Raw genomic sequence first — 26,265 nt, 5'->3', positions numbered from 1 at the left:
TTATTATACCTCGAGATGTTTAAGGAGACCTCCTTGTTTGCAGGGCTATCGTTTTCCTGATTACTTGTTTTTATTTAATTCAAAGATCTTGAAAGGGAAGTAACCTTACAGCTTTCATCACCCAAACCCCCAACCATGCTTGAACCCCTTCTCCGCATCCCAAACAAGTGGGAGCCAGACCTCTCAAGACAGTTCTTTTCCATCCACAATGACTTTGCTTGTCGCTAAGCTCTTTTTCACAATGGGCGGCATTCGGTCTTCCTTTGGCTTCTGCCAGCTAGTTCCATTTCTATTTATTGGGCTTATACTAAAAGGCTCCCTCTGCTGATAGAATTATCTCAGAATGCCTTAGCATGGGTTCGAGGCCTTCTCAAGCTGGTCTGACCTACCTTAAATCTTAGAGTCATAGAATTTGAAGGCTGGAAAGGACAGAGGGTTAAGCCAACCCTGCTGGATGCCTTTACTAAGAGGCTGATTTTCATAGAGGCAGCAGACTCTGCACAACATCCCGAGATCTCTTCAGATTATTAGCTTTCCTGGGAGCAGACCAAAGACCAAACACAGGGGTCTGAAGCAGGAAACCAGACTGTGCTGCAAATGAGTCAAAAGAGCGCACAGTGGGAGGCTTCACAAGCGGGGCAGTGGGTCCGGAGGAGTTTCTTACATCACGGACGTGCCCTGGGGTCAGGTAGGAAGGCCAGTCAGTGCTGCTTGGGTCTCTGCGCCTCCTCAGGCAGCTCTAACCGCTCCCTGGGACCCTTTCTGACACTCGACCTTGGCTCCCCCCAGATGGCCCTGCCCGACCACCACCTTCGGACATGCCGTCTGGCTTGAGGTCACACACTCTGACCTTTGGCAGTTTCCCTCCAACCCCAGGGCACCCTGCCTCCTTCCTGCCCCTCGCTGTGGCACCAACAGGAGAGGCCAACCTCCTGAGGCAGAGGTTCAGCTGCCCAACTTGTCATTTCATTTCTAGTGACTCCCACCTATGACACTCACGTCACAGATGACCACCACATCAAAAGCCAGTCTTGGTGAGTGCTTTTGCCTGATGCCAGGCCTCCACCACACCAGAGAGCCGACGCAGAGCTTCCCCGCTGGTATACGTGCAGGAGCAGGAGAGGGCCCTGAGAGCTGACCTGGATAGTCTGGGTGGGGGGAGGGGGGCGGGCGCAGGCCAGGCCAGTGATCCAGGGCTGTGCGGCTCACCGTGCAAGCTCTGACTGCCGTGCTGGCAGGCTGCCTTCATGCCCACAGGTGTCTCGGTCACTGCCCTCTGGGCCAAAGGGGACCCAAGGGAAGCTGGGGTGAGGGAGCTGCTTACCCACAAAGTATGCCAGCAGGATGACCAGCGTGGCTGAGATGGCAATGGCGCTCAGGGCCGCGCACTTCCAGTTACAGTACTTGGAGGGCTTCTTGAGGTTGAAGGCCGGTCGGGAGAAGGTGCTACGGGGCAGGGGTCGGGGAGGAGGTGAGTACACGGTGCTGGACGTCAGAGGGTACCCCGGCGACGTGGTGCAGAAGAGCGGGGAGGTGCCTCCCGGCTTGAAGAGGAAGTGCCTGTGGATGGAGAGAAGCCAGAGGGCGTCAGGGGCTGACGACTCACCAGGAGCCCACACTGACCTGAGGATGCAGGCAGCAGTAGAAGAAGCATGCAGAGGAGCCTGGGGAGAGAGGGAGAGAGAGGGAGAGAGGGAGAGCGGGAGAGCGGGAGAGAGGGAGAGAGAGAGGGAGAGAGAGAGGGAGGGAGGGAGGGAGAGAGGGAGAGAGAGAGGGAGGGAGGGAGAGAGAGAGAGGGAGAGAGAGAGAGAGAGAGACGGACGGAGGGACAGAAAAACACAGAGTCATGTACCAGACCACAAACAGGGCACATGAAGACACGTTTCCACGAAACACGGATGGAACAGCCCTGCCCACGGGGAACCCAACCAAGCCAATGCGGAAGGTGTTACCAACTGGACAGAAGGCTGAGTGTTGAGATCCTTTTCCTGGGAAGGGATGGGGCTGGGATGCTGTTTCTTGGGGAATAAACTAGATGTTTTCTAAAATTATTGCAGTAACTTGGAAAGTGTCTAAAATCCTGCTCTGCCCCCTGGAGATTACGACACCGAAAAATTTCCGTCTCCCTCCAATATGTCCTCTGCCTTTGTACTGTGGCGGAGGAATAAAATACCAATCGTTTTAAAGGGGTTTTTGGTAGGAGTGGGAACCAAGAAACCACCACTAAGCTCTGCCATGGTCAAGAGTCCCCTAGTGGCTGTTACACAGCCAATGGCAGCAAATGCCTTCTAAGCACTCCTCAAAAGCCAGTCTGCTGCCTTCCAAGCCCCTGGTGAAAGCCATGGGAGGGTAAAGATGGGCAGCTGCAGCCTGGCTACAGTCTTGAGGGCCTCACGGCAAGGTCAGAGCACATGGTTGTGGCCAAACTAAGTGCCAGGAAATCCTCCACAGCTTGGCTTTCACCATGGTCATGAGAGGACTGGGACACAGCCTGGGAAATGGGGTGCACTGGATGCACTGCATGCCCCTGAAGTCTTAGCGTCAAAGGTAATACTCAGAGGAATCTTGTACCCTGCTGGGATGCAAGATGACTCAGGCCACAGAATACATACTCACGGCCAGCATACACACAATACAGGGCTTGTGCTGCATAAAAGTTGCTACATGAGATGGCTTTCAGAATGGCGGAGGCAGCCAATGAGATGCCAGGAGTGTCATATTAACAAGACTGCTGTTAATATGCTGGGGGACAGTGTATTCCAAGGATAAACTCTTGCAAGTTGAACATGGACTTGGGGATGGGCATGCAACATGGCCTCGTCAAATCCCCCAGGAGATCCCAGGGAAAGGTCTCAGAGTCTGCATGCACGTGCAGGAGCCACACGGAGAGCACACACAGAGAGGAGCGCAGCATGGGGATGTCACCTACCCGTCACTGTAAGACCCATCATGGCGGGAGGCGCTGAGAATGTCCATCTCAATGAGGTTGTCCTGCAATGTCCCTAGGAATGGCTGCTTGCCTAGGTTTCTATGCACACATGGAGACATGAATGAAGCAATGAGTCATGCATCAATGAAGGGGGAGAGTAGAGAAACACACAAAGTGGCTGACGGGTGCAGCTGTGCGTGAGACCAGCAGGATGCAGTTTCCAGGAAATGGGTCTGTGCAAGCCACAAGCGCCCGGGGTCTGCCTGGCCCGGGGCATCTGGAGGGAGCACTCTCCATACAACGCCGTATGTCTGTCAGTTGTGTGCATCAAATCACAGATCTGACTGGTGAAGACTGACTATGGCTCAGGTGCTGAGCTAGGCATGTTACATCCATTTATCTCAAGTCTTCAAAAGAGGCAGTGCAAGGAAGGCAGTGTCATCCCCATTTTACAGACGAGGAAATGGAGATGTGGAGAGGTCCCAGGACTAGCCAAGGCTACCAGCTAGTAAGGTTCAAAGCAGGAATTTGAGCCCAGGTTTATGTGGTTCCAAAGGCTGTGCTTTCTCCTCTACTTCACCCTGCCTACATCTGCTTTAATAACAGCCAGTGATGCGTACTTTGCTAGTCCAAAGTAACAAGACAGACAAGCATTTTGGGCCATTTGCTTCTAAAGCTGTGGTTTTCAAACTTGTGTAAGCACCAGAATCCTCTGGAAAACTGTGCTTTGCTGAGACCCAGCCCCAGAAATTCGGGGTCAGTAGGTGTTGGGGCCTGGGGATCTGCATTTCTCACAAGTCCCCAAGCTGTGATGATACTGGAGTGTCAGGGTCCTTTGGCAGTGCAGAGACCTGGGTGATGACTGATTGGCGAGGACGGCACCCCACAGAGTCAGAGGGGGAGGCTCTTTTGTCCCCCCACATGCACGGAGGGCAGTGCAGCATTTCGGGACCCAGAATGCAGGTAGACACACTAGCTATTTTAGTCTCAACCGTGCCTGCTAAGTAGCGTCACTCACACATGAGTGCATGGGATCCTGTTTTCTGATATTTCAGGATTGCTGCCGCCTCCCTTGAATCATTTTGAAGAAGCCGGTGGTAGATGCAGCCTGCCGTGTGTGCCCAAGGGAAGGACTGACTGCAGAAAGCTACCTTTCATGCCCAGTCCTGCCAGGGACCATCCTTCCGACTTTGACCAGGTCGTGAGAACCAGAAAACCTAAATTCAAGTCCCTTTTCTGCTGCTTTCGTGCTGTGTGACTTTGTGTAAACACTTTAACCTCTTCTAATCTTATACTACTTTTTTCATCTGTAAAATGGGGCTAATAATACTACACTCACAGGTTGCTATAGGACCAACTGAGGAATGCTGGAAGCTTTTCAAGCACTAAACAAAGATTACAGAAGTACTAATGCTAACTATAATAGCGACTACCTACCCTACATCCACCATATGCTTTTCACTGTCTAGAACTCTGCAACTATTATCCAGTGTACTTCTTCCTCTTCACAACAACCTACAAAGTCCCTGCCATCATCTCTGTTTTGCGGGCTGGCACGGCAAGGCTCGGAAGAGTAGCACTCCTAAGGTCCTACTGTACAGTAAACAAACGGCAGAGCTTGACGGCAGCCTGAGTTTGACGCCAGAGCTCAGGCCCTCTCTGCCTGTAACCCTGGGTGGTTGCCTAGCCTGTGGCTTTGCCCCTGGTGGGCCTCACAGACCAAAACGAGGGGTTGTAAGTACTATCTCAGAGCACCATTTCGTGGGCACTCCTGGGTACAGGCAACACGGTTTTGCAGCCGGGCCTCTGAGTACACCGTGGTGGTGGGGACCTTCCCTTTGAGAGGATCCTGAAGCAGTCTGGGTCCAGCAGCCTGGGTGGCAGGTGGTCCTGATAGCGTTCACTACCCCTGGGGCATCCCACAGAGCCTGGGAGTTCCTGCAGGGGAGTCCCTCAGAGTGGCCTCATTTCTGCCCCCAGACAGATGGCCTCTTGATGGGAGGTCTTGTGACACAGTGGGAGGTACACAGGCCCCGGGGTCGGCATGGTCTGGTTCCATCATGCCCTGGGGCCTCAAGCAGGTGAGTCTGTCTCTCTGATCGTTCATAAACCGGGAGACTCACTCTCCTTAGAGATACAGATGATACTTCTCCTGAAGTATCATCTGGCTTATGCCACTGCCCTGCTCTCATCCCTCCAATGGCATCACAGGAATAAAACCATAGTCCTTACTGGAGCCCACAAGATCTTATAAGATCTGACCCACTGCTACCTCTCCAACCTCATTTTCTGTGCTACACTGGCCTCCTCGCTGTTTCTCCAACAGGCTAAGCCTTTGCTGCTATTTGCCTGAATCACGTGCCCCCAAATATCTGCACAGATCAGTCCCTTCCTTCTCACCCTAACTATAAAAGCTCCCACCCTACTCTTTCTAGTCACCCACTGGCCCCCTGCACTGCTTTAGATTTCCACACAGCACTAGACATGCACACACACACATACGTATATACGTATATGTATGTGTGCAAGCGTACGTGTGTGTCTATATATATATGTATATAATACGCTTGTGCTTTTTCCTAATGCCATTTAGTTTCACGAGGGTAGAAATCTTAGGTCGTATTCTCTGCCCGTGTGCCCAGAGTCTTTCACGAGGGTAGAAATCTTAGGTCGTATTCTCTGCCCGTGTGCCCAGAGTCTTTCACGAGGGTAGAAATCTTAGGTCGTATTCTCTGCCCGTGTGCCCAGAGTCTAGAAGAGTACCTGACACATGGAAGCAGGCACTCAAATAACATTTGCCGAATACTACAGATGATGAGGTATATACAAAGATAAGCGTGCCTGGCATATCGCTAGCATGCAGTTGGTGTTTAATCGAGGGTAGCACAGGTGATGTTTTATTATTATTTCATCTATTCCCTGCATTTCACGAGGAAATTTTCAGCCTTCTTATAGTCTATACAGCCCGGCCTGAGCAGGCCCTAACTGCCCCTGTCCAGGGGCCCCAGGGATGAGTTCTTGCTGCCACCCTAGGGCCTGAGGGTGGCTTCGTGGCACGCTCGCCAGAATATGTAGGAGTCTGGCCTGCATCACTAGGTAAGGACTATGCTCTCAGAGAGTCAAACCTATACTTAAGATGCATCAGAAACAAATAAATAAATACATTCAGGGAAGAAAAGACAAAGGATAAAGATCAAAATATTAACGGTGGGGATTTTCCACTGTCTGGATCAAGAGTGATTTTAATTTTTAATTTTGTAATTCAAAAGGAAACAGTTATTTAAAACGAGAGAGCAGACAAGTATCTCCTAAAAGTACAGATCTATTCAAACAAGGCAAGAGGCAATGCAAGAGAACAAAGGGTTTCTAGAGTGATAGAGAGCATACGATTTCCTGAAACAGCATCCATACCCATGCTAACTTGGATGCTAATCATTTAGATCACTTGGGAGTTTGGGGGGACATGAGCACTTGCTGAAATGCTGCCCATTCAGATGCTATTATTGCCTTGAAATAGTAAGCCTCATTCTGTACTTTCAAAACTTTGAGTTCTGGGTCAAATTATTAGGTCTCATTTGACTGCTGAGAAAACCAAGACCCAGAGAGACATGTGTCCTGCTCCCATCCACACAGCGAGTCAGTGGCAGAGCTGGAATGAAAACCCGGGTGTCCAGACTCCCAGTTCAAGGCTCCCTACTAAATTTCCTGTCTATCTCTGCCCCCAACACTCTGGGTTTCTGGTTCTTCTGAAACACGGAAGTGATGAGGATTTCCTGACGGGGACCCTCAGCTGCTAAGCCCTCCTTGGGTCACAGTCCTGCAGGGTCTCCAGCCACTGCTGCTGGGAGCTCAGGTATGGCCACTGGATTCATCCGACCTCACGTTGGTGGGTGTTGTTAACTCATTTTACAGATACGGAAACTGAGGCCCAGATAGGTTAAGCGACAGCCTAAGATCACACGGCAGTGGAAAGCTAGAGAGGGGACTCAAGCTCAGATGTCTCCGGCCTCACAGCCCCAAGCTGCCTGTAAGGAAAGAGTTGCCGCTGGCTTGGAGAAGGAACTGCAGTGTAGTGCTAGACTGCTCTTAAAGCTCTTCTTAGAGAGGGGAGGGGACTGGCTCCCCTCTAAGCCTGAGGGGGGGCCCTGGACCAGTCCCTGAGCTGCCTGAAGCAGGGTTCCATCCCTCTGACCCAGGGACGGTTGAGCTTGCCTCCCAAGCACAAAACGCACGGCTTTGGGGAAGGAAGTGGCCGGGGAGCTGCAGTGGCCAGTAGTTCTTCTGGGACTGCCCTGTTCAACAGCCCAGCTTCTCACCATGAGCCCACTGTCCTGGACCATGTTTCCACCCCCTAAGCCCTGGGACAGCCACCCGGTAGAGCAGGACAGGCAGGGATCACACCCCACACTCTGCAGACCCCCACCCCTGCCAAGGTGTGCAGGGTGTTAAGACACTTGGCCAAGCCCACACTTAGAGTTAGTTATGGAGCTGGCATTTGAACAAACGGATGAACAAAGAAACAAAAATGAACCAGGTCTTCCCTGGCAATCTCATGATGTTACTCTTGATTTGCAAGATGTTGGCAGCTACTCACCCCTACTTCTACCACCCCCAGCCCCCATGCCCACAGGGAAAAGTGCAACTTCCTGTCCATGGAACTCAAGGTCCTCCACCAGTGACCCCCATTTACTGTCATCTCCACTGGGAAGCCCCTGCAACTCCCACTTCACCAAACTCTTGACTCTCTCTCCAAAAGGCCAAGCTCCTTCCTGGCCTTTGCACAACTGTCCCTCATCTCCGAATTCCTTTCTCCCTGCAGATTCTACTAATGCATGCCCCAAGATGCTACCTTTAATAATCGGGAAGGTAGCACTGGACAGTGGTTAGGGGCATAAGCTCCAGAGTCAGCCGGCCTGGGCATGGCTCTTGGCCCTGCCATTTACTGGCTGTGGCTCCTTAGGCAAGTTACTTAAGTTTTCTGTCCTTCAGATTCTTCACCTCGAAAGTGAGGAGGATAATAAGACTACCTTTCTGTGCAGAAGAGTTAAGATAGCAGTCCTGACTGCTATCCTTCGAAAGGCCTGCTTGTAAGGTTGGCCCTTGGCTGGTGTCTGGGAACTTAGGGTTCAGGAGGGTTCCCACCATCAACTGATAAGAGGGGCTGGCTCACTGAGTTTTATTTGTACAAACAATATGGTTTATGCCGAACACCTGCTTCCCTTCTGGGACTCTGGATTTCGGATACTTGCCAGGCAGGTGATGTCCATGTGACCAGCCCCCCAGTAAAAACCCTGGGCCCCGAGTCTCCAATGAATTTCCTTGGTTGGGAGAGCTCATTAGAGCACCCAGTAAGGGCTCTCTGAGTGTTTGTTATGATTGTTATTTGAGGCTTCCAAGCCGAGGGAGCCACACGCTCTCCCCTCCTCTCAGAGCATCATCCAGACAGCCCTGTCTCCATTCATTCATTTATGGGTCTGCCTCCCTCCCTAGACCTGCAGCTTCTTATGTGGCAGTGGCTGTATCTTATGCATGTCTGTGACGGAATCACCAAAGACAGGGACCACTGTCCTTCCCAGTTCCCTGCGATGCTCAGGGGCTGGCCTGGCACGCCAGCGGACACCGTGTGCCACTCTGGGAAGCGCACCAGGGCTGGGCTGGAGACCACGGGATAGTCTCCCATCCCTGAGGGTGGGCAGGGCTGTTCCCCAAGCTGAGTATGACCACAAAGTGGCCCCCAGGCTCCCAAACCAGGCCTGAGATCACATGAGTTAGAGCTGAGGTCTGGCAGCCTTCTGTTCCAGCTTCCCCTTCATCCGACAGGAGCCTGATGGTTTATTAATCAGGCAGTCCCTGTGGAATCAATTACGCATCTGATGCTGCAGAGTGTGAAAGAAGTGGATCAGGTTTTAGGGGACCCTGAACACATGGCTCCCACCAGAATGGACCACAGATGCGCCTGCAGGGCTTAAAGCAATATCACACCCCACCTCTGGGGAGCACAGGTAGACTCGATCTCCTGCTTGGGGGACTCAGTCACCCTGGGGGAGTGCCAGAGGCACAGCGGGGGCAGAGAAAGGAGTAGGTTAACCAAGCCCTCTCTCTCCTTCGTTCTTCTGCTAGCCTTCCTTTCCCTGCCAGCATGCAATTGAATTCCCCCCTGGTCATTCTACCAGCTGTTATGGTATTTGCTCAGCTATTTATTTTAGACTCTCAACAGAAACTCAGTGTGACAATTAGGGAAGGGTCTGTGGCTGTTTCTCTGGCATCAGGAGACCCCCCCGTTCTGGTGGGGCTTGGCAAAGCTGTTTAGGACAACGGTCTCAAACAGGCCCTGCTCTCTGGGGCTTCTAGGGCTTTGCTCAGGCTGCACCTCTCCAGGCCCTCCTTTCCTTCCTGCCTCTCCCTGGGGAATCCTGCTTTTCGACACAGTCACACAGCACCAGGTCCGTTGGGAAGTCTTCTCTGTGCCCCACTCAAGTCTCAGGTGAGTATATGTATCCATTCATTTGTTCCATCATTCATTCACTCATTCATTTCACCTGTGTGTTAATATATGTCAAGCCCCCAGCAGGTGGCAAGGCTGCCACCTGTGTTGTGTGCTGGGGATCTTGAGGCAATTAAAACACATTTCCTGTGCTTATCTCTATCCTACTGCAAGAGTCTATTCTCTTAAATGTCTCAGGCACACAGTAGGCATTGCGTGAATATTTACTGGACAACAACTACTACATGATTAGCAGTTGAGAACTTACTGTGTGCTAAGACATTTGCAGGCATTATTTTATGTAATTGCTCCAACATTCTTATGAGGTAGAATGGTAGATTCAAGGTGGATGAAAATTCTTGGCACTTCTGCCTTTGAGAAGTGGGGTCTACTGTCCCTCCCTTGAAGCTGGCTGGCCTGTGACTGCTTTGACCAACAGAATATGGCAAAAGTGACACCGTGCCAGTTCCAGGCCAAGCCATTTAGGAGGATCAACAGCTTCTTGTCTCAGTGCAGTGGAGCCTTGAGCTGCTGAGGACAAAGTAAAGTTCCCTGCAGGGAAGGCCATGTGGAGAGACCCTGAGACCACATCAGAAGGAGAGGGGCCCTATCGAGCCCAGCTTTCCAGCTGTCTCCCCCAAGGTGTCAGGCACGTGAGTGAAGCCATCTTGGATCCTTCAGACCAGACCAGCCAACAGCCAAATACTACTGATTGACCCCAGTCTATCCCACGTGGAGCAGAGGACCAGCCCAGCTGAGTGAGCTCTTCCTGAACTGCTGATTCACACTATGAAGTACAATCAACTGCTGTTTTTTAAACCACTAAGTTTTGAGTAGTTTGTTATGTGGCAATAGATCATCAGAACAGGAATTTGCTAATATTTTCTCCCTTTTAGAGACGAAGACTTATAAGGTCTAGGTCCACAGCTAGTGAGCACTGGGATGGCGGGGGGGTCTGAGCATAGGGTGTGTCTGACCCTGACATCTGTGCTTTGAACAACTCGCTACGGTGAGTGGACCATCACTGATGCCCTCAGAACATCAGAACCAAACTCACTTCTTCCAAGTAGACAAGAGATAGAACCTGTGATTTCCTCTCAATTCTTCTGGTGAGTAGGAGCTTAATAAATATTTTTGAATGGCTTTTTTCTTCACAGGGTTGATATGGGGAACAGATATATATATGGCAAAAATGGAAATGGCTTTTACAGCATGAATTTTAATGTCAGGCACTGGCACTGTGCTGTGTGTTTCTCATATATTTCATTTATTCTCAACCCTAGAGGCATGAATTCTTAACCCAATTTACAGATAGGGACATCAAGGTTCAGAGACGTTAAGGAGGCTGTCCAGCTAGTAAGCATTAAAGCCAAGGTAGGAATCCACATCCACTGGATCTAAAGCCCACATCCTTCCCACCTCACCAAGTTGATCATAATTACTTTTGACTCTATCTGCCAGACTTGACATTGATCCCTCTTAAACTATACCTTGATAGTTTTGTGCTGTCAACCAGTTGGTATGAAGATCTAGAATTCTGGTTGTGCTATCCACTGTATTAGGCACCCCTCCCAGTTTTAGGCTATCTTTAGATGCACAGAACTCTGAGGTCACAGCGGAAACCTTCCTCAAACATTTCATCTGGGTCTTCAAGGACTTTGCTAGACCAAGAAGTGAGGAGGAAGGTGACTCTGGCAGAGAGCTGTGCAAAGAGTATGTGCAAAGGCACAGGGGCATGAAACGCCTGGGGATTTGATGGAATACTGATAAATACACATATATGTACACTCACATATACACACATATACTGAATATTAAATTTACATAATTATGTTATATATGTGAATGGATTTAGAAAGCAAGAAAATGTTATATAAACATGAGTATACACCAACATGTTAACAAGGATTACCATTTGGTGGTAGATATGGGTGGCTTTCTTTTCTTGCTTATTTCCATTTCCTAACTGCTCTACAGAACATTAGTTGAATGATAAAGTATAAGAAAAAAGAAAACAAAGTTCCGTGTGGTTTGAGCAACGGATGTGGGAGGAGAGAGGGTCAGACAGGCATGTGGGCACTGGCTAACGAGACAAGAGACTAAAGCTGGGACCACCTTCACGTCTCAAACTAACCATCAGGAGAATGTCCCTGCTGCTGGTCCTCTATCTTCCTTTCCCTTGAAAAGCTTGGAGAACCACCTACTTTTTTTTTTTTTTTTTTCCCCAAGCCCCAGAATACCCTTTCCAGCAGCAGGGGAAGAAGAAAACAGCACATAGAAAAAGCACAGGGGCCTACAACAAGGAAAGTCAGCCGCAGCTCCTTGGCTCAGCATCTCGGGAGACTGGGAGGCCACAGAAGGGTCGCTCCACTCCGGGACGAGAACCACCTACTCTGATCCTATGTGAGAAAAATGAACGTCTAAAGCAGAGGGAGTAGCTGCCATGCTCCATGCAGGGAATCAGAACCATCGATTACTTGCTGGCTTCTTTCAACCAACCATGTGCTGTCATTCAATAAGCATTTTGGAAATCAGGGAGATCTAATTAAGCTACTCTGGGCAGGAAGACATACAATTATCTGACTCTGTCCGTGAAGAGAGCAAAGGAGGCACACAGGAAAAAGTCACACATGATTTTAAAGACTGTCAACAGAAACATATTAATTAAGAGACTGAGGGCACGTTGGGCCACATCTGTGAGAAATTTGCTTTCGGAAAAATGATTCTACAGGAGTAAAATGGCACAAAAGGATGTTGATTTTCTCTCACTGGACCCACTAGCTCAGTGTGGGAATATCACCGTCATGCGCCAGGCAGAGTCAGATGGGTATGCCTTCCACGTATAGGTTAACTTCACTTCCTCAAATGTGGTATGACTTTTGTCCTCTTCCCAGATAAGGAACAGGAGTTTGAGAAAATCTTTGTTTCCCACTACTGTGAGAACTACTTTCTCTTTGAGAAAGAGCTTCCAAATGTCCAGCCTGGGACACTTTATCCTCAGTTTAGAGAAAATAGGAAAAGGCTACGTCCCCCAAAGCCAAGAGCGCTTATCTCAGAGTGGTAGGATTAGGGGTACATCTAACTTTCGTCTTTATATCTTTCTGCTTTTTCTCCGGTGGGTTTGTATGGTTTTTATAACCTTAAAAAAAAAATCCCTTCTGTTTGGGAAAAATAGTGGCTTAGCAAAGGGAAGGAAGAAGGCTACGAACAGAGGCTGACTGAAATCCCTGAGCTGAAAGAAGCATTCGAAGAGGCTGGAAGAAGGGAGAGGCAGAGAGGTCCAGGCCAGGAGAAGACAGTTGGCGGTGTAGGGAGACAGCACTGCACCTAGAAGCTGGGCCACCTGGGTTCAAATCTCAGCTGTGCACGGACTGCCTACGCTTTTTGAGTCTCAGCTTCCAAGTCTCTTAAATGGGATCACAATAGTAATACCTATTCCCTAAAGTTGTGAGGATTCTATCATATCCCACATATGAAAGCCCTTGTAACCAAAACTCAAATGTATCAATGTTAGGAATTATTAGGGCTTTGGGTATAGAGGGGCTAGGCCAGAAGGAGAGGAGGAGAGGAGGTGAGGAGGTTAGGGGAGATGGCAGTCACCAAGCACCCACCGCAGGCCAGGCACGTCCATGCCAGGCAGAGGGTGACCAAGTCACGGTAGGGAAAGGCAGAGGTGTGGGCCCAAATCAAACCCTGGGAGCCTGCTCTCTGCCACATGCCAGCCCTGCTCACACACGTCAGCTCTCATCTAATGTTACAACAGCCTTCTTCAGTGAGCAGCATCCCCGTGGTGTATTAAAGTGACCCCCTTACAAAGAGGGTCAGCAAATTGACCAAGGTCATACCTTCAGTAAGCAGCAGGTTAGCCCTGAACTTCAGGGCTGCTTCATTCCCAAGCCCCAGCTCTCTCTCCCCTACATCATCTCACCGCCCTTCTCCTATCCCCACGCTGTGGCCCAGACCCCAGCCGCCCAGGCGGGGCCAGGTGGTGGGCACACAGCAGGGCCCCTCCAGAGCCCGAGGGTCTCAGCCCGGCCGTTCCGCGCCCCGCACCTGGTCTCCAGCGGGATGTTGCTGTTGAGCAGCCAGTTGTCCTGGGCGTGGACTGGCTCCTGTGCGCCCCCGGTCGCGGGCTCTCCGGAGAGCGAGTGATCCGTGGGGGCCGGGCTTGGGTTGCTCCTCGGAGTGAAGTTGCCCCGGTTCAGGGAGCTAACGGAGGCCGCGTGGTGCTGGTTAGGGGTGTGGGCGTGCGAGAGCGGCAGCGGCGGTGTCCGGAGCCGAGAGTGGTTCTGCAGGCCGCCCGGGGGATCTAGGGCACAAACACGCGCAGTCAGCGGGGGCGGGGACGGCCCCACGGGGACCGCACGGCAGCAGCCCGGCCAGCCGCAGGCACTGGCAAACCGAACACGGTCATGCGGCCAACACACAGGTACCCGACAGGGACATATTGAGCACCTGCTCTTCTAGGGGCTGGAGATACATCAAGGAGCAGAGCAGACAAAATTCCTGTCCGCACTGAGCTGACATTTTCGTAAGAGAGATAATAAACAAGATTTTTTTTAAAAAAAGACTAGCCTCCCATGTCCTCAGCTTCCCGCTGTTTCTTTGGTACTTTTAGGGTATGGCTAGAATCAGTAACTTCAACATCACCTGGGAATTTTTTCGAAACGAAAATTCTTGGGCCCTGCCCCAGAGTTACTGAACCATGAATTCCTGGGTGGGGTCCATTAATCTGATTCCACAAACTCTCCAGGTGATTCAGACGTGTGCTAAAATGTGAGCATCACCAAATACACACAATGGTACGTAGCAAGTGAAAAACACAAGATAAGTTAATACATAGTTTACCGAGATGGTGATAAATCTGAGAACACGTAAAGCCAGGAAGGGCGCTGTGGCCTGTGTATTTGGAGGCAGTGGTGAAACTTTAGGTCACACAGACAGTGATGGCCTCAGGTGACTTTTGACTAAAGGGAATGAGCCACGCTGGTGTCTGGGGGTGGTTAAAAACCACCACTAACATCTCTTGAGCCCTTACTATGTGCCAGGCACTATTCCGAGCCCTCTACCTGTGTTAATTCAGCTCATCTTCACAACCTACCACAAAGCAGGTACTGTCTGTATCTCCATTTTACAGGTGAGAGAATTAAGATATATATTTTATTTATATATATCTTAAATATATTTATATGTATGTTTTATTTATATATAAATATTTATATTTTATTTACTCCTTTCAAGCAATAGGTATTATCACCAAATTTATAGGTGAAAAACTTAGACTCAGAGCAGGTAAGTAAAGTGCCCAGGGGCATATGGCTAAGTGGATGCTATTTACGAAGAAAGTTTCTAGTGATGCCACTAGAGGCAAGTCCTGCAAGTAAATCTTAAGTACCATCCTCCTAAGCTATGCTCACAAAAAGCCTACCTTTGGAAGCTAAGGATATTAAAAGGGTGCAGAAGGTCAGGAAACTGGATTCTGTTCTAGATTTTGCCACTTATTAACCACATGGCCATTGTCGTGGACTGTATGTTTATGTCCCTCCAAACTTCCTAAGTGGAAGCCCTACCCCCAACGTGATGGTATTTGCAGATGGGGTTTTGGGGAGGTAATCAGGTTTAGATGAGGACGTGAGGGTTGAGTGTGCTTATAAGAAGAGACCAGAGAGTTAGCTTTCTCTCTGCGCCATGTGAGGATATGGCAAGAAGGTGGCCATCTGCAAACTAGGAAGAGGCCTTTACCAGATGCTAAATCTGCCCATACCTTGATCTTGGACTTCCCAGCCTCTGGAACTGTGAGAAGTAAATGTCTGTGGTTTAAGTGACCTAGTCTATGGTACTTTGCTTTAGCAGCCCAAGCTAAGACAGAATTTGGTACCTAAAAGAGTGATGATGCTGGAACAAATATCTAAAAATGTGGAAGCATCTTTGGAACTGGGTAATGGGTGGAGTCTGCAAGAGTTTTGAGGTACGTGCTAAAAAGAGACTATCCTGCTCTGTTGAGGGCCTGCCTGTTAAATGTGATGCTGTGATGCTGGTGAGTGCTCAGGAGAAAAAAAAGAAGAAATGTAGAGAAAGCTTCTATCTTCTTAGAGAATACATAAATATGTACAGAGTAGTGATAGAAATATGGACATTAAGGGCAATTCTGATGAGATCTCAGAAATGAGGAGCATGTCATTAGAACAAACGGAGGAAAGGCGATCCTTGTTCTACGGTGGCAAAGAACTTGGCTGAACTGTGTTCATGTTCTCGTGTTTTGTGAGAGGTAGAAGTTGTGAGCAATGAAATTAGATATTTCTCCGAGGAGATTTTGAAGTCAAGTGTGGAAAGAGTGGCTTGGTTCCTCCTGGCAGCTTTGAGTAAAATGAGAGAAAAGAGAAATGAATCGAAGAAAGAACGGTTAAGCAAAAAGAAACCATAACTTAAAGATTTGAAAAATTCTCAGCCTGCCCGTATTGCAAAAAAGAAGAAAGTATGTACAGAAGAGAATACCATGGGTGGGGCTGATTGACCATTTGATAAGAAGACGTCTATGGGTGTGAACCATGGACCTAGTCAGCCACCCCAGAAGGAATACTGCCAATCTGAACCGAAGAAGATGGAGACAGAATGAAGGACAGCTGTCAAACTTAAGAGTCTACAGGACAGGACAATAAAGCTAACTGGCTCTGAATTTGCACTATTCTTCAAGAAAAGGGAAGACTAGCCTTGAAGGTGATTCAGAGATCATCACCGAGGGACACTGCCTCGGTTTCAAAAGGTCTAAGACGTTTTATGGCTGAGTAGTATTCCACTGTATATTGCACCACATCTTCTTTATCCATTCCTCTGTTGATGGACATTTAGGCTGCTTCCAAGTCTTGGCTATTGTAAGTACTGCTGCAATGAACACTGGGGTGAATGTATGTTTTCTAATTACGGTTTTCTATGGATATAAGCCCAGGAGTGGAATTGCTGGATCATATGGTAGTTCTATACTTAGTTTTTTTTTTTTTTTTTTTTTTTTTGCGGTACATGGGCCTCTCACTGTTGTGGCCTCTCCCGTTGAAGAGCACAGGCTCTGGACGCGCAGGCTCAGCGGCCATGGCTCACGGGCCCAGCCGCTCCGCGGCATGTGGGATCTTCCCGGACCAGGGCACGAACCCGTGTGCCCTGCATTGGCAGGCGGACTCTCAACCACTGCGCCACCAGGGAAGCCCTATACTTAGTTTTTTAAGGAACCTCCATACTGTTCTCCATAATGGTTGTACCAATTTACATTTGAGGTTGACAGATACACACTACTATATATAAAATAGATAACTAATAAGGACCTACTGTATAGCACAGGGAACTCTACTCAGTACTCTGTAATGACCTATATGGGAAAAGAATCTAAAACTGTGTGGAAATATGTATATGTATAACTGATTCACTTTGCTGTATACCTGAAACTAACACAACATTGTAAATCAACTATACTCCAATAAAAATTTAAAAAAAAAGGAAAAGGAAAAAAAGGCCTAAGACTAAGACAACTATGCACATGTCACATTACCTCTTTGAGCCTCAGTTTTATCATCTGTAAAATGGGGGAAAGAGTTTATTAAGGGAACCACAGAGCTACAGTGATATCAAATGAGGCAATCAATGGAAAGGAAATATTTCTCAAGTCCACAGTTTACAAAGTATCCCATGTCACTTGTTCCTCTCGAGAACCCTGTATTTCACAGAGAGGACTGAAAGTCAGTGAACATGGGATCCAAACCAAGACAGGTATGCTATTCCAAAGGCTGTGCTCTTCCTTGGCTTAGCAGACAGCCTTCTGGAAACCATCAAGCACAATCAAGTGTGAGGCACTATCAGTGTTACGGCTACTTTTAGTGGAAGATGCGTCGCTCTCTGCTTTTTATGTAACCCGGTCTTTTATGCCAACGAGTTATAAAGCAAATCAGGTGGGAGTGGGGCTGGGTAGCAATAGAAGGGAGAAAGAAACAGAAACCCATGTGAGCAGATCACTTCCTTCCTATGAACCATTTTGAGGATAAAGCCCACATGGGATCAAGCAAGCCCTTTAGAATTTGATCCACGCCTGTCTTTCCAGCCTCATCTCTCATCAGCTCCCTCCCTGGACCCTCCACACCTTTCTCTCAGAGGCCAAGAGATATGCTGGGCCACAGAGTGGCTAACATTTCAACTCCAATGAAGATGGTCTCCAGGAAGGCCACAGAGTATGAATGGTACCCTCTGAAGATGTACCATGCTGTGGTCCTGGACCAGAAGATTTGCCAACAGAGATGCCCCTTGATGGGAAGGGAGAGAACCTGGGAGCCAGTAGAACAGGCAGAGAACAGACAGCCCTGGACCAGGGAGAAAGCAAGAATATGCAGGGTCATTTGTTTGGTCCACCTGTCCTCAGGCAGCACTTTAATGGAGACATGTGGAGCCTGGAAAAGAAGCCAGCAGCAGAAGCGGCCTACTGGGTTGATTGAGGGTCCCTCCCTAACCCTGGCCTTTCAGTCCGGGGCACTACTGTCCAGTGGTTATCAGGAGGCCAGCAGAGAAGGGTGACCTAGTCCTTGCCCCTGGCCCATCACTAGGAGTCAACCTTCCCATGGCATTTTACCTAATTGATATTAATAGTTGCTGCCATGTATTTGAGCACATACTAAGTGTACTTTCACAGCCTGAACCTTTCTAATGCTCACAGCAGCTCCTAGAGGGCAGTATGATGATCATTCCCATTTTACAGATGAGGAAGCTGAGGCTTACAAAACTAGTGAGTGGTCCTTACTAATCCACAGCCTGAATTCTGTCTACCAAACTATGGTGCCTTTGCATAAAACACAGACACCTGCTTGACCATCTCAGTTCATGGCCAAAGGCAAGAAAAAGACCCTCAGTGAAGAGAGCAAGCATCTGAGGTCTGGGTCAGGACAGGCTGACCTGCAAGCCTACAGACACTTGCATTGTGACTAGGTAGGATGCCCGACTCTGGCTTGATAGAAGCGCTGCCAAGAGTCCTGAAACGATGAGATTTTAAGTATAAGCGTCTAAAAGGAAATTCTCCTATGGGGATAAGCAATGTCCTGGTCCAAATCCATTCTATTTTTTGAAGCTGAGCTCAATTGCCACCCCTTCCAGAAAGCCTTCCTTGATCTACCCTCCCCGAAGTTCTCTTTTCCTCCATTGAATGCTAACACAGCAGGTAACTTAGACCGCTCACCTTTTCTGTCTCCCCCAGAGCATGCATACTTATGTCCCCACCTTGCCTCCTCTAGTAGGTATAAAAATCCCTGTTACCCCTGTGCTGTTGATCACAGGTCCTAGAATGAAGCAGATGCTCAGTGTAGGCTTATTGAGCAAGTGGCTCTTGTGAGTGGTCTGGGCAATTTGTCCAGGAGGGTAAGGCCGGTGTGGAGGATATTTGTATTCCATAAATGACAGTAGGCCACCTGGGCTCTCTAGGCCATGGGTCCATACAGCCCTTTACTTACTTGCCTGGAACCAGAGTCCCAGATGCTTCAGCTGGACTCTCTATTTCCCTTCCATTCTGAGAACACTAGGAAAGGGGATTCTGTTGTCTCCCAGGTTTTCCAGGGAAAGGCTCTGTGTTTGGGGGCTCAGCAATGGGAGTGCACTCACAACCCCAAAAAAGACATGGCCTTCCCAAGGACCAAATGTTTTCTCTGGTCTGAATGAAGACTCCTTTCTGCTTCTATGGCCAGGAGGGAAGACAGAGAGGAGAGGCCTTCTTTTCTCCCCTTATCCTCCCCAATTTATACTCTCATCTTTAGAGGGAATTCAGAACCAATTCACTCATTCAGCATGTACTGAATCCCCTTTCTGTGCCAGGACCTGTAAGCCGGGTGTTGGGAATACAATGGTGAATGAGACAGTGATGGCCTAGGAGAGAGAAGAACTCTCTTGTGGTTCCTACTCACTGGCTGGGTGGCCTCCAATAATTCACGTCACCTTCCTGGTCCTTGGTCTGTGCACCTGTGAAGGGTGCACACATTCCTGCGTCACCACTTTCTGGAGGATATCCTTTGCTCAAGTGCCAAATACAGAGTGAGCCCCTACTGTGCCCTGAGGGGAAGGGCCCTTGCGCCATTCACCCCAAATCACCGGTAAATATTTATGGAATGTGGCGGGCAGGGAAGGGAGAACAAATCAGGTAGGTGGACCTCTTGTCTGCACAAGCAATGGCTTCTCTTCTGCTACCTGGGAGTAAGCACTTTTACATTTGCAAAGCTGTGGTGTAATTCCAATTTATACCCTCTTTTCGCAGATACAGCCACTAAGTATCTCTCTGAATCAAGCCCAGATATGAGTCATTTTTACTGTTATGTTGCACACCTCTGTCAGTAAAGGCCACTTGCTTATCTGAGTTTTGCAAGCCTGGTTTTCCAGGAAGGTTTTTTGCTTCCTACCAGTTCTCACATATATTTACAGTTGCTGGTTCCCTCCAACACCTCAGACGCTTTTCATTTTATATGCACAAAAATCCTGAATACCAAATGCCTCTGGGCTGCATCTCCCTGAACCGGGATCATAGTGAGGCTTCTTCAGTATACTGGGCTGAGCAGTAGGTGATAGAAGGAGACTAGGCTTTGATGTCAGACAGCCCTGGGTTCAAGGTTTGGCTTTGCCACTTATAAGCTGTGTGACCTTGATCAAGATACTTAACTTCTCTGGAGCTTCAGTTTTCTTATCATTAAATGGAGATAATGCCCATCTTATAGGGCCATTGTGAGAAGTAAATGAGATTATATATATTATATATATAAGGTTCTTAGCACAGTGCCCGAAATACAGTAATGCTAAAAAAAAAAAAAAAAAAAAAAAGTAACTATTAATTCCATGGTATGGTAAAGCCATGCTGAATGGATAAGGTGTGAAGTGCTAAGTTGTCACCGTGACGATTACTCTACAGCGTTTACAATAGGGGTGCCAAAGCAAGAAACCTGGAGAGAGAAAGAGCAGGGACATGCCTGGCAGAAATGTGGTCCCCTTCTTTCACAGGTGAGTCCCACTCTGGACAACCCCACTGGTTTTCAGGAGCCCTGGTCTCGGGAAGGTGCTTGTAGCTCGACGTGCAGCTCAGAAGCAATGAGAACGGCTGCAGCCTGACACGCAGTACTAACCTGGACACACGGGGTCTCCATGCCCTCAAAGAGTAGGGCCCCTTTCTGAGTTAGGTAAGCATCTCAGAGCAAAACAGGGTGCTGCTCTGTCCTGGGTTCAGGGTGTACCCTGAGGAGAGGGCCTCTGAGGTTGCTCAATCAATCCGCAATAGAACAGCCCTGTGCTGTGTGCAGGGACTTGAGGAGGTTTAAGATGAGGATGAGCCCCAGCCAAATAGCTGGTGTTTGGGGGACAGATGTAAAAGGAGTACCAGAGCGGAGCTCAGGAGCCTCCCAGACCTAGGTTCAACCTTGGCTCTGTCTCTGACAAGCTACATGATTTGAGGCGAGTCACTCAAGTTCTCTGAGCCTCTAATTCCTCACCTATAAAATAAGTATATATAGTAGTAATGTAATAAAAGGAAGAGGAGGAGGAAGGGCTATCATCAAATGAATATACAGAGATCTAGAGATGAAAGAAATACGGTCTCTGACTTTGAGCTGCTCACAATTTAGTAAAAATAACAGACACACCAATAGATACTACCCAAGATAGTAATTATGATGAGATGATAATAGTTAACATTTATTGAGTACTCTCTATGTGACTGGTTCCGAATGCTTTATTTATTTAATCCTTACAACACCTCTATAAAGAAGGTACTATTGTTACTCCCCAATTTATAGATGATGAGACTAATGTACAGAAAGGCTAGGAACTTTGCCCAAGATTCCTAAACCACTGAGTGATGGAGCCAGAATGTGAACTCCAGCATCTGGCCCCAGAGCCCAGACTCTTAACCACCCTGCTTTATGTACACGGAGGGAGTGGACACAGGGAAAGTGTCCACACTGATGTCCATCACGTGGCGAGCGGTCCACAAGCGCTGGCTCCTAGAATCCACTGAGCTCAATGGAGCACAGTGAGGGCTGCCAGCTTGACTGTCAGGGTCGGGGCAGGGTTCATGACAAGTGACATGTGCCCTGTGTCTAAAGGCTATTCTAGGCGTTGGATGATGCATGCGTGGAGGTCCAGAGTCGAGAGAGAGACAGAGAGACAGAGAGAGAGAGAGAGAGAGAGAGAGACAGAGAGAGAGACAGAGAGAGACACAGAGAGAGAGAGAGAGAGAGAGACAGAGAAAGAGAAGGAGAGAGTGAATGTGAGGCCGGCGGCTTGGGCACGTCTCTAACTAGTGTGGGACGGCTGTGAGAGACAATGGCAGGAGGCCAGGTGGAGACACCGGGAGCAGGTCTGGGTGGTGGTCGCCTGGAGATGCCAAACCAAAGAACTTGGCCTTTATCGGGAGGGTGGGAGGGCGCTCCAATGGGCTTTGAGGCGGGAGGGCCGTGCTCACACCGGTGTCTGAGACAGATTCCTGGCGGCCATGCGGAGGATGAACCAGGAGGAGGCAGGCTGCAGGCAGGACCCAGACTGCCTTTTATAAGAGCACATTCATGAGAAAAAGACATAAACTTCCAGAGCTTTGGCTCAGGCACAGAATCTGAATGTGTCGACAGCTCTGCGATCTAGGCCGGCACTGGCTCTGAGAAAGGGTGCCAGGCTGGGCGTCCACCTCCAACCCTGCGAAACGGCCGCCAGGCGCCGGAAGGTCTCCTGGCTGCAGAGTTAACGACGACCCAGCGTGCGCTGCAGTCATTAATCGGGCCCTAAAGATTGTCAGATATGAAGGATGATGGTATTTAATTATCATAAGACACAAAAACTCCAGCTGCCTGAGAATGCCAAGAGAAAGAGTGATTTGGCTTCCATTAAAATGCCATCGACTACCACTAACTCGGGATGGTGCAGTAGCGGTGCTGAGAGCTTAGCTAATGAACCTTGGCCTCCTCGACCAATTTAGAGAAGCCAGAAAGCTCTCTGTCACCACAGTCGGCAGCCGGGATCTGATGGCTTGACTTCCGGCCTCCGCTCTGCCTCCTTCAAGCTATATAATCTCGGACAATTTACTGAACCTGAGTTTTGGTTTCTTGTCAAATGTCTACGAAAGCGCCTCGCCAACTGTAGGGTCCTGCGTAAGAGAGAGAACTAACAGCGTTATTTGCATTGCCTCAGAAGGAATAAAAACAGTGGCGTCCGAATGAGAACCACTGGTCTGTGCGCGAGGCCAGGGGCTGCATTTGTGTGCTGCTTTCTCCACCCATTCGTTCTCTCCCTGAACACATGCTTTCTGTTCACTTTCAGGGCTGTGCTGTTTGCTCTGTGTCATGGTCCGTGTGCAGGGACCCTAAACGGGGAGGGCCCACACGGGCTGGGGCAGCAGGTCTGGAGCTTCCTGAGGCTCCTGTCCCAGTGCTCTTGATGGGGAGTAAAAAAGAGCACCCTGAGGTCACAGCGGGGCTGTTTCTGCTCCCTCGTTCACTTAGGGCAGCACTCTTGAGTGAAGTCACACTGTTCAAGTGCTTGCATGTGAGAAACAGTAATGAAGGGACAACCGCCTTAAACTAATGCAAAAGCCGCAGTGCATAGTGCAGTGGTTTTCCAAATAGGGCCATCTGGAAAGGTGGAAGGGGCTGTGTTTTGGTTGTTCCAGTGACTGGAGAGCACACCTGGTGTTTGGCAGGCAGGAGGGGCCCAGCTGCATGCCATGCACAGGAATCGGTAACCTTAAAGGTGATCCTAAAGAGTATGCCATCCAGTCAGTGGTTAGTCTAGTCCTGACTAGTCTAGGATGGGTAAATAGCTAATAATACAAGATTTGATTCCCTGTTGGCTTCCACCCCCATCCCCAGTTTCACTCACTCTCTTGTCACAGGAGGTGACTGCTAAGGGCTGCCATCACCTGTGCTCCCTTACCCCCTGGCTTCCAGATAGGTTTGGCTAATTGTTAGCACAGCAGGACACTGTAAGGAGGAAGGGGGAAGAGGTTGAGGTCACCCCCTGGCCCCATCCTCTGAAGCCCTGCTTCAGGGCAGTGTCTCAGGCAGTAGCCTCATCCCACAAGGCTCTAATGGGTTACAGTTAGAGTGGTCTGGGGAAACTTCTCGGAAGAGCGAGACCTTGAACTGGGTACTGAGGTAGAGACAGGGTGAAGGTATATAAAGGGGAGGGAGCAGGCATTCTTGGCAGAGAGCTGGCACCAGCAAAGGCCCACAGGCTGAGAGATGCAGGCCCCTAAGGCAGCAGGATGGTGCGGAGACCTGGGCACTCGGAGTGGAGAGCTGTGACGGGAAGCAGAGCCCACCCGCAAGAACCTGGAGCCAGAGGGGCAGCTCTAAGGGTATTGAGAGGGCTCACCCCAACTTCCAGCCTTTTAAAGCCAAATGTTAGAGTAGTCACAGGAGTTCACCGGAATGCCCAGGCTTCATTAAAATGCACTCAGGATTCCTCACCCAGCAACGAATGCTCTCCTAGGGTGGGGTGTGGGTGAGGGACACCCTGCTGCCTTCACCAGACAGTTGAGGAAAGAGCAGTGTCAGGAGTCTCTGTCACAGAGAGGTATAATCAGTATTGCTATTTCCAGAGTCACGGTAATTTACAAACTAAGACAAGGGCATCAAAAGCTATCTGTTCTAAGCGTGTGAATGAACAACTTGGCAGGGCCACCACCTGAACCTGGAAGAACTCTCTCCCAGTATACATTTGCCCAAACTTCATTCTTGCGCTTGTCCCTATCAACTGCTAATCGCTGTGTGACCTTAGGCAAGGCACTTAACCTATCTGAGCTCCAGTTTCCCCAACTGACAAACAGGAGGAGGAGGTGGTGGGAGTCCCCTCTAATTCTAAAATCAAGGCTGAATCATTCTTGGCAGATGAACCTGGGATATCTGTTAATGAACATCTGCTTGCTAAAGATGTGTACAGCAAGTTGGCGGATTAGATTTGGCTGTGTGACTAGGCACCAAAGAAGGCAGAAAGATGGGCTGGGAAGGAAGAGAAACGTGGTCCTTCTTCCCCCCCACCCCCTTCCTGCTTCCCTGCTTTCCTTCCTTTCACAAAGGTCACTCTCTATAAGCCCTGTGCTTGATACTGGAGACCCAGAGATGGATTAGTCGAAGTCCCTGCCTGTCAAATCTGAACAGACCGATCAGAAAAGGTCGGCTACAACCACAGGGGATCTTTCCTGGGTACGTGGCTTTTCCCCAGCTTAAAGCTCTGTCCATCTTAGGGCAGAACTTGTCCTCGGAAAGCTTTCTGCTTGTCAATTAAGTTTTCTTTCCTTCCACTGTTACCTTCTTGCCCTTTTCTATGCCCATTTTTGAAAAGGGCATAACTGACCCATAAACTGTTAGGTTAAGTCCCAAATCAATAAGGAGCCTTATCTATCAATAGGCGTGCGTGCGTGCGTGCGTGTGTGTGTGTGTGTGTGTGTGTGCGTGTGCTTGTGAGAGAGAGTGTAGGAGGTGGAATTCAGTTCAACAGGAGGCTGCAGTGTGCTGGAGCAGATTAGGAAGCTCATGGAAATGCAGCGGGCTGCATTCATAGAGGTAAAGCATGAAGAAGGAGGGAGGTGATGGTCAGGCTGTGCTGATCAGCTGGAGTGGGTCCAGAGAAGGGACACCTGGATTGGGGGTCATGCCAGTGCTGTAGACACTAATCCTCCCCTGCAGTCTCTGGAGCTAGTCAGTGCTTTCCCTGGCTTCCTTGGCTGGTGAGGGGTTTAGAAACTGTGTTCCTATGGGGATAAACAGAGGACAAATGCTGTTAGCCTGGGGAGGAGACAGGTTAGGGAAAGGGATTAAAGAAAGAGTGTGTGGCTAGGAGTCCAGCTGAAATACACCACATGCCTATGATTAGCTTTCCCAGTCTCATCACTTAGGCCACACAATTCATAGCTCGGAAATTAAACACCCAATTATGTGGTGTAGTAGACAGTCCCAGACTGAGGAACTGTTCCCCGCTGTGTCATTAACTCACGCTGTGGCTTTGGAAAACTCCCTTCCCCTCCCTGGGCCTCAATTTGTCTGAAAAAGGAGGTTCCTTCATTTGATAGATGATCTCCTGAGGTTCCTTCCAGCCTTTGAGAGTCTGATTCCTCGTGGCTTCCCTTGTTCCTCTCGGGGAATTTTCTGGAAAGAAGGAGATGGGCAAAGCACTACTGCTGCCTTCAAACAGCCAAAGGATGGAGGAAGCGGCACATCTACTCCATGGGCTTTAAGAGGAAGAATCGGGGCCAAGCCCAGGAGGTTACCTGGAGGAACTCGTAGCGCAACTCCAGGAAACCCTTCTTCCTGCCGATCAAGTGGTTTGAAATAACTAGCCTCAACCTCCTCCCTGAACTTCAAGCCTCTGCAGCTCAAATGAAATTCGTACGGAGCATTCTCCAGTCGGCTCCCTCTCCTGTGCTCCTGACCTCAGCATTACCACCTGCTGCCACACCACTCACTCCGTCCATCAAAGCAGGCGGCAGGGGATCGCCATTGCCTTCTCCCTCTTTTTCAGGTTCAACAACTTAGCCATGATTGCCATACTCTGGCTTTGCCCTCCACATCTCTGGGATTCTCACCACTTCCACTGTCACGACCTCAGCTCATCAGTGGACACCCAGACCAGGGCCATAGATGACACTGGGGTCTCAGCCCACCAGCTCACCCCTGCTGCAGGTCACTCCCCTGCCATAAAGCCTTCTATGGCTCCCCACTGCCCACAGGACAAGACCCTCACCATCTGACCTGAGCCCACCCACCACTCCAGGGCTGCACCCACAGCTCTCTACTCCCCTCTTTAAGAAGGTGCCAAGGTTAACAGGCTAATTATAAACCACTCATGAAACGGCTCACTGCCT

The 26,265-nt window shown here is 49.4% G+C and overlaps 1 protein-coding gene across 10 annotated transcripts in view; it reads right to left on the bottom strand.

Annotated features, from left to right (window-relative positions):
* Window positions 1-26,265, bottom strand: part of TENM4 (teneurin transmembrane protein 4) — a 748,739-nt gene that overhangs the window by 224,740 nt on the left and 497,734 nt on the right. For 8 of the 10 annotated variants that reach the window (XM_067038410.1, XM_067038412.1, XM_067038413.1 and 5 more), the window contains 3 exons: window positions 13,467-13,722; window positions 2,930-3,028; window positions 1,325-1,560 (listed from right to left, as the gene is read on the bottom strand). In XM_067038410.1, coding sequence (XP_066894511.1) covers window positions 1,325-1,560; window positions 2,930-3,028; window positions 13,467-13,722 — 591 coding nt within the window. The remainder of the gene's footprint in view (window positions 1-1,324; window positions 1,561-2,929; window positions 3,029-13,466; window positions 13,723-26,265) is intronic. The other 2 variants (XM_067038415.1, XM_067038419.1) reach the window with 1 other exon arrangement.

This window comes from Kogia breviceps, chromosome 7, assembly GCF_026419965.1.
Source record: "Kogia breviceps isolate mKogBre1 chromosome 7, mKogBre1 haplotype 1, whole genome shotgun sequence".
NCBI classification, from domain to species: Eukaryota; Metazoa; Chordata; class Mammalia; order Artiodactyla; family Physeteridae; genus Kogia; species Kogia breviceps.
The sequence above is the reverse complement of the archived record's forward strand: the minus strand, read 5'-3'. Positions and strand labels throughout refer to the sequence as shown.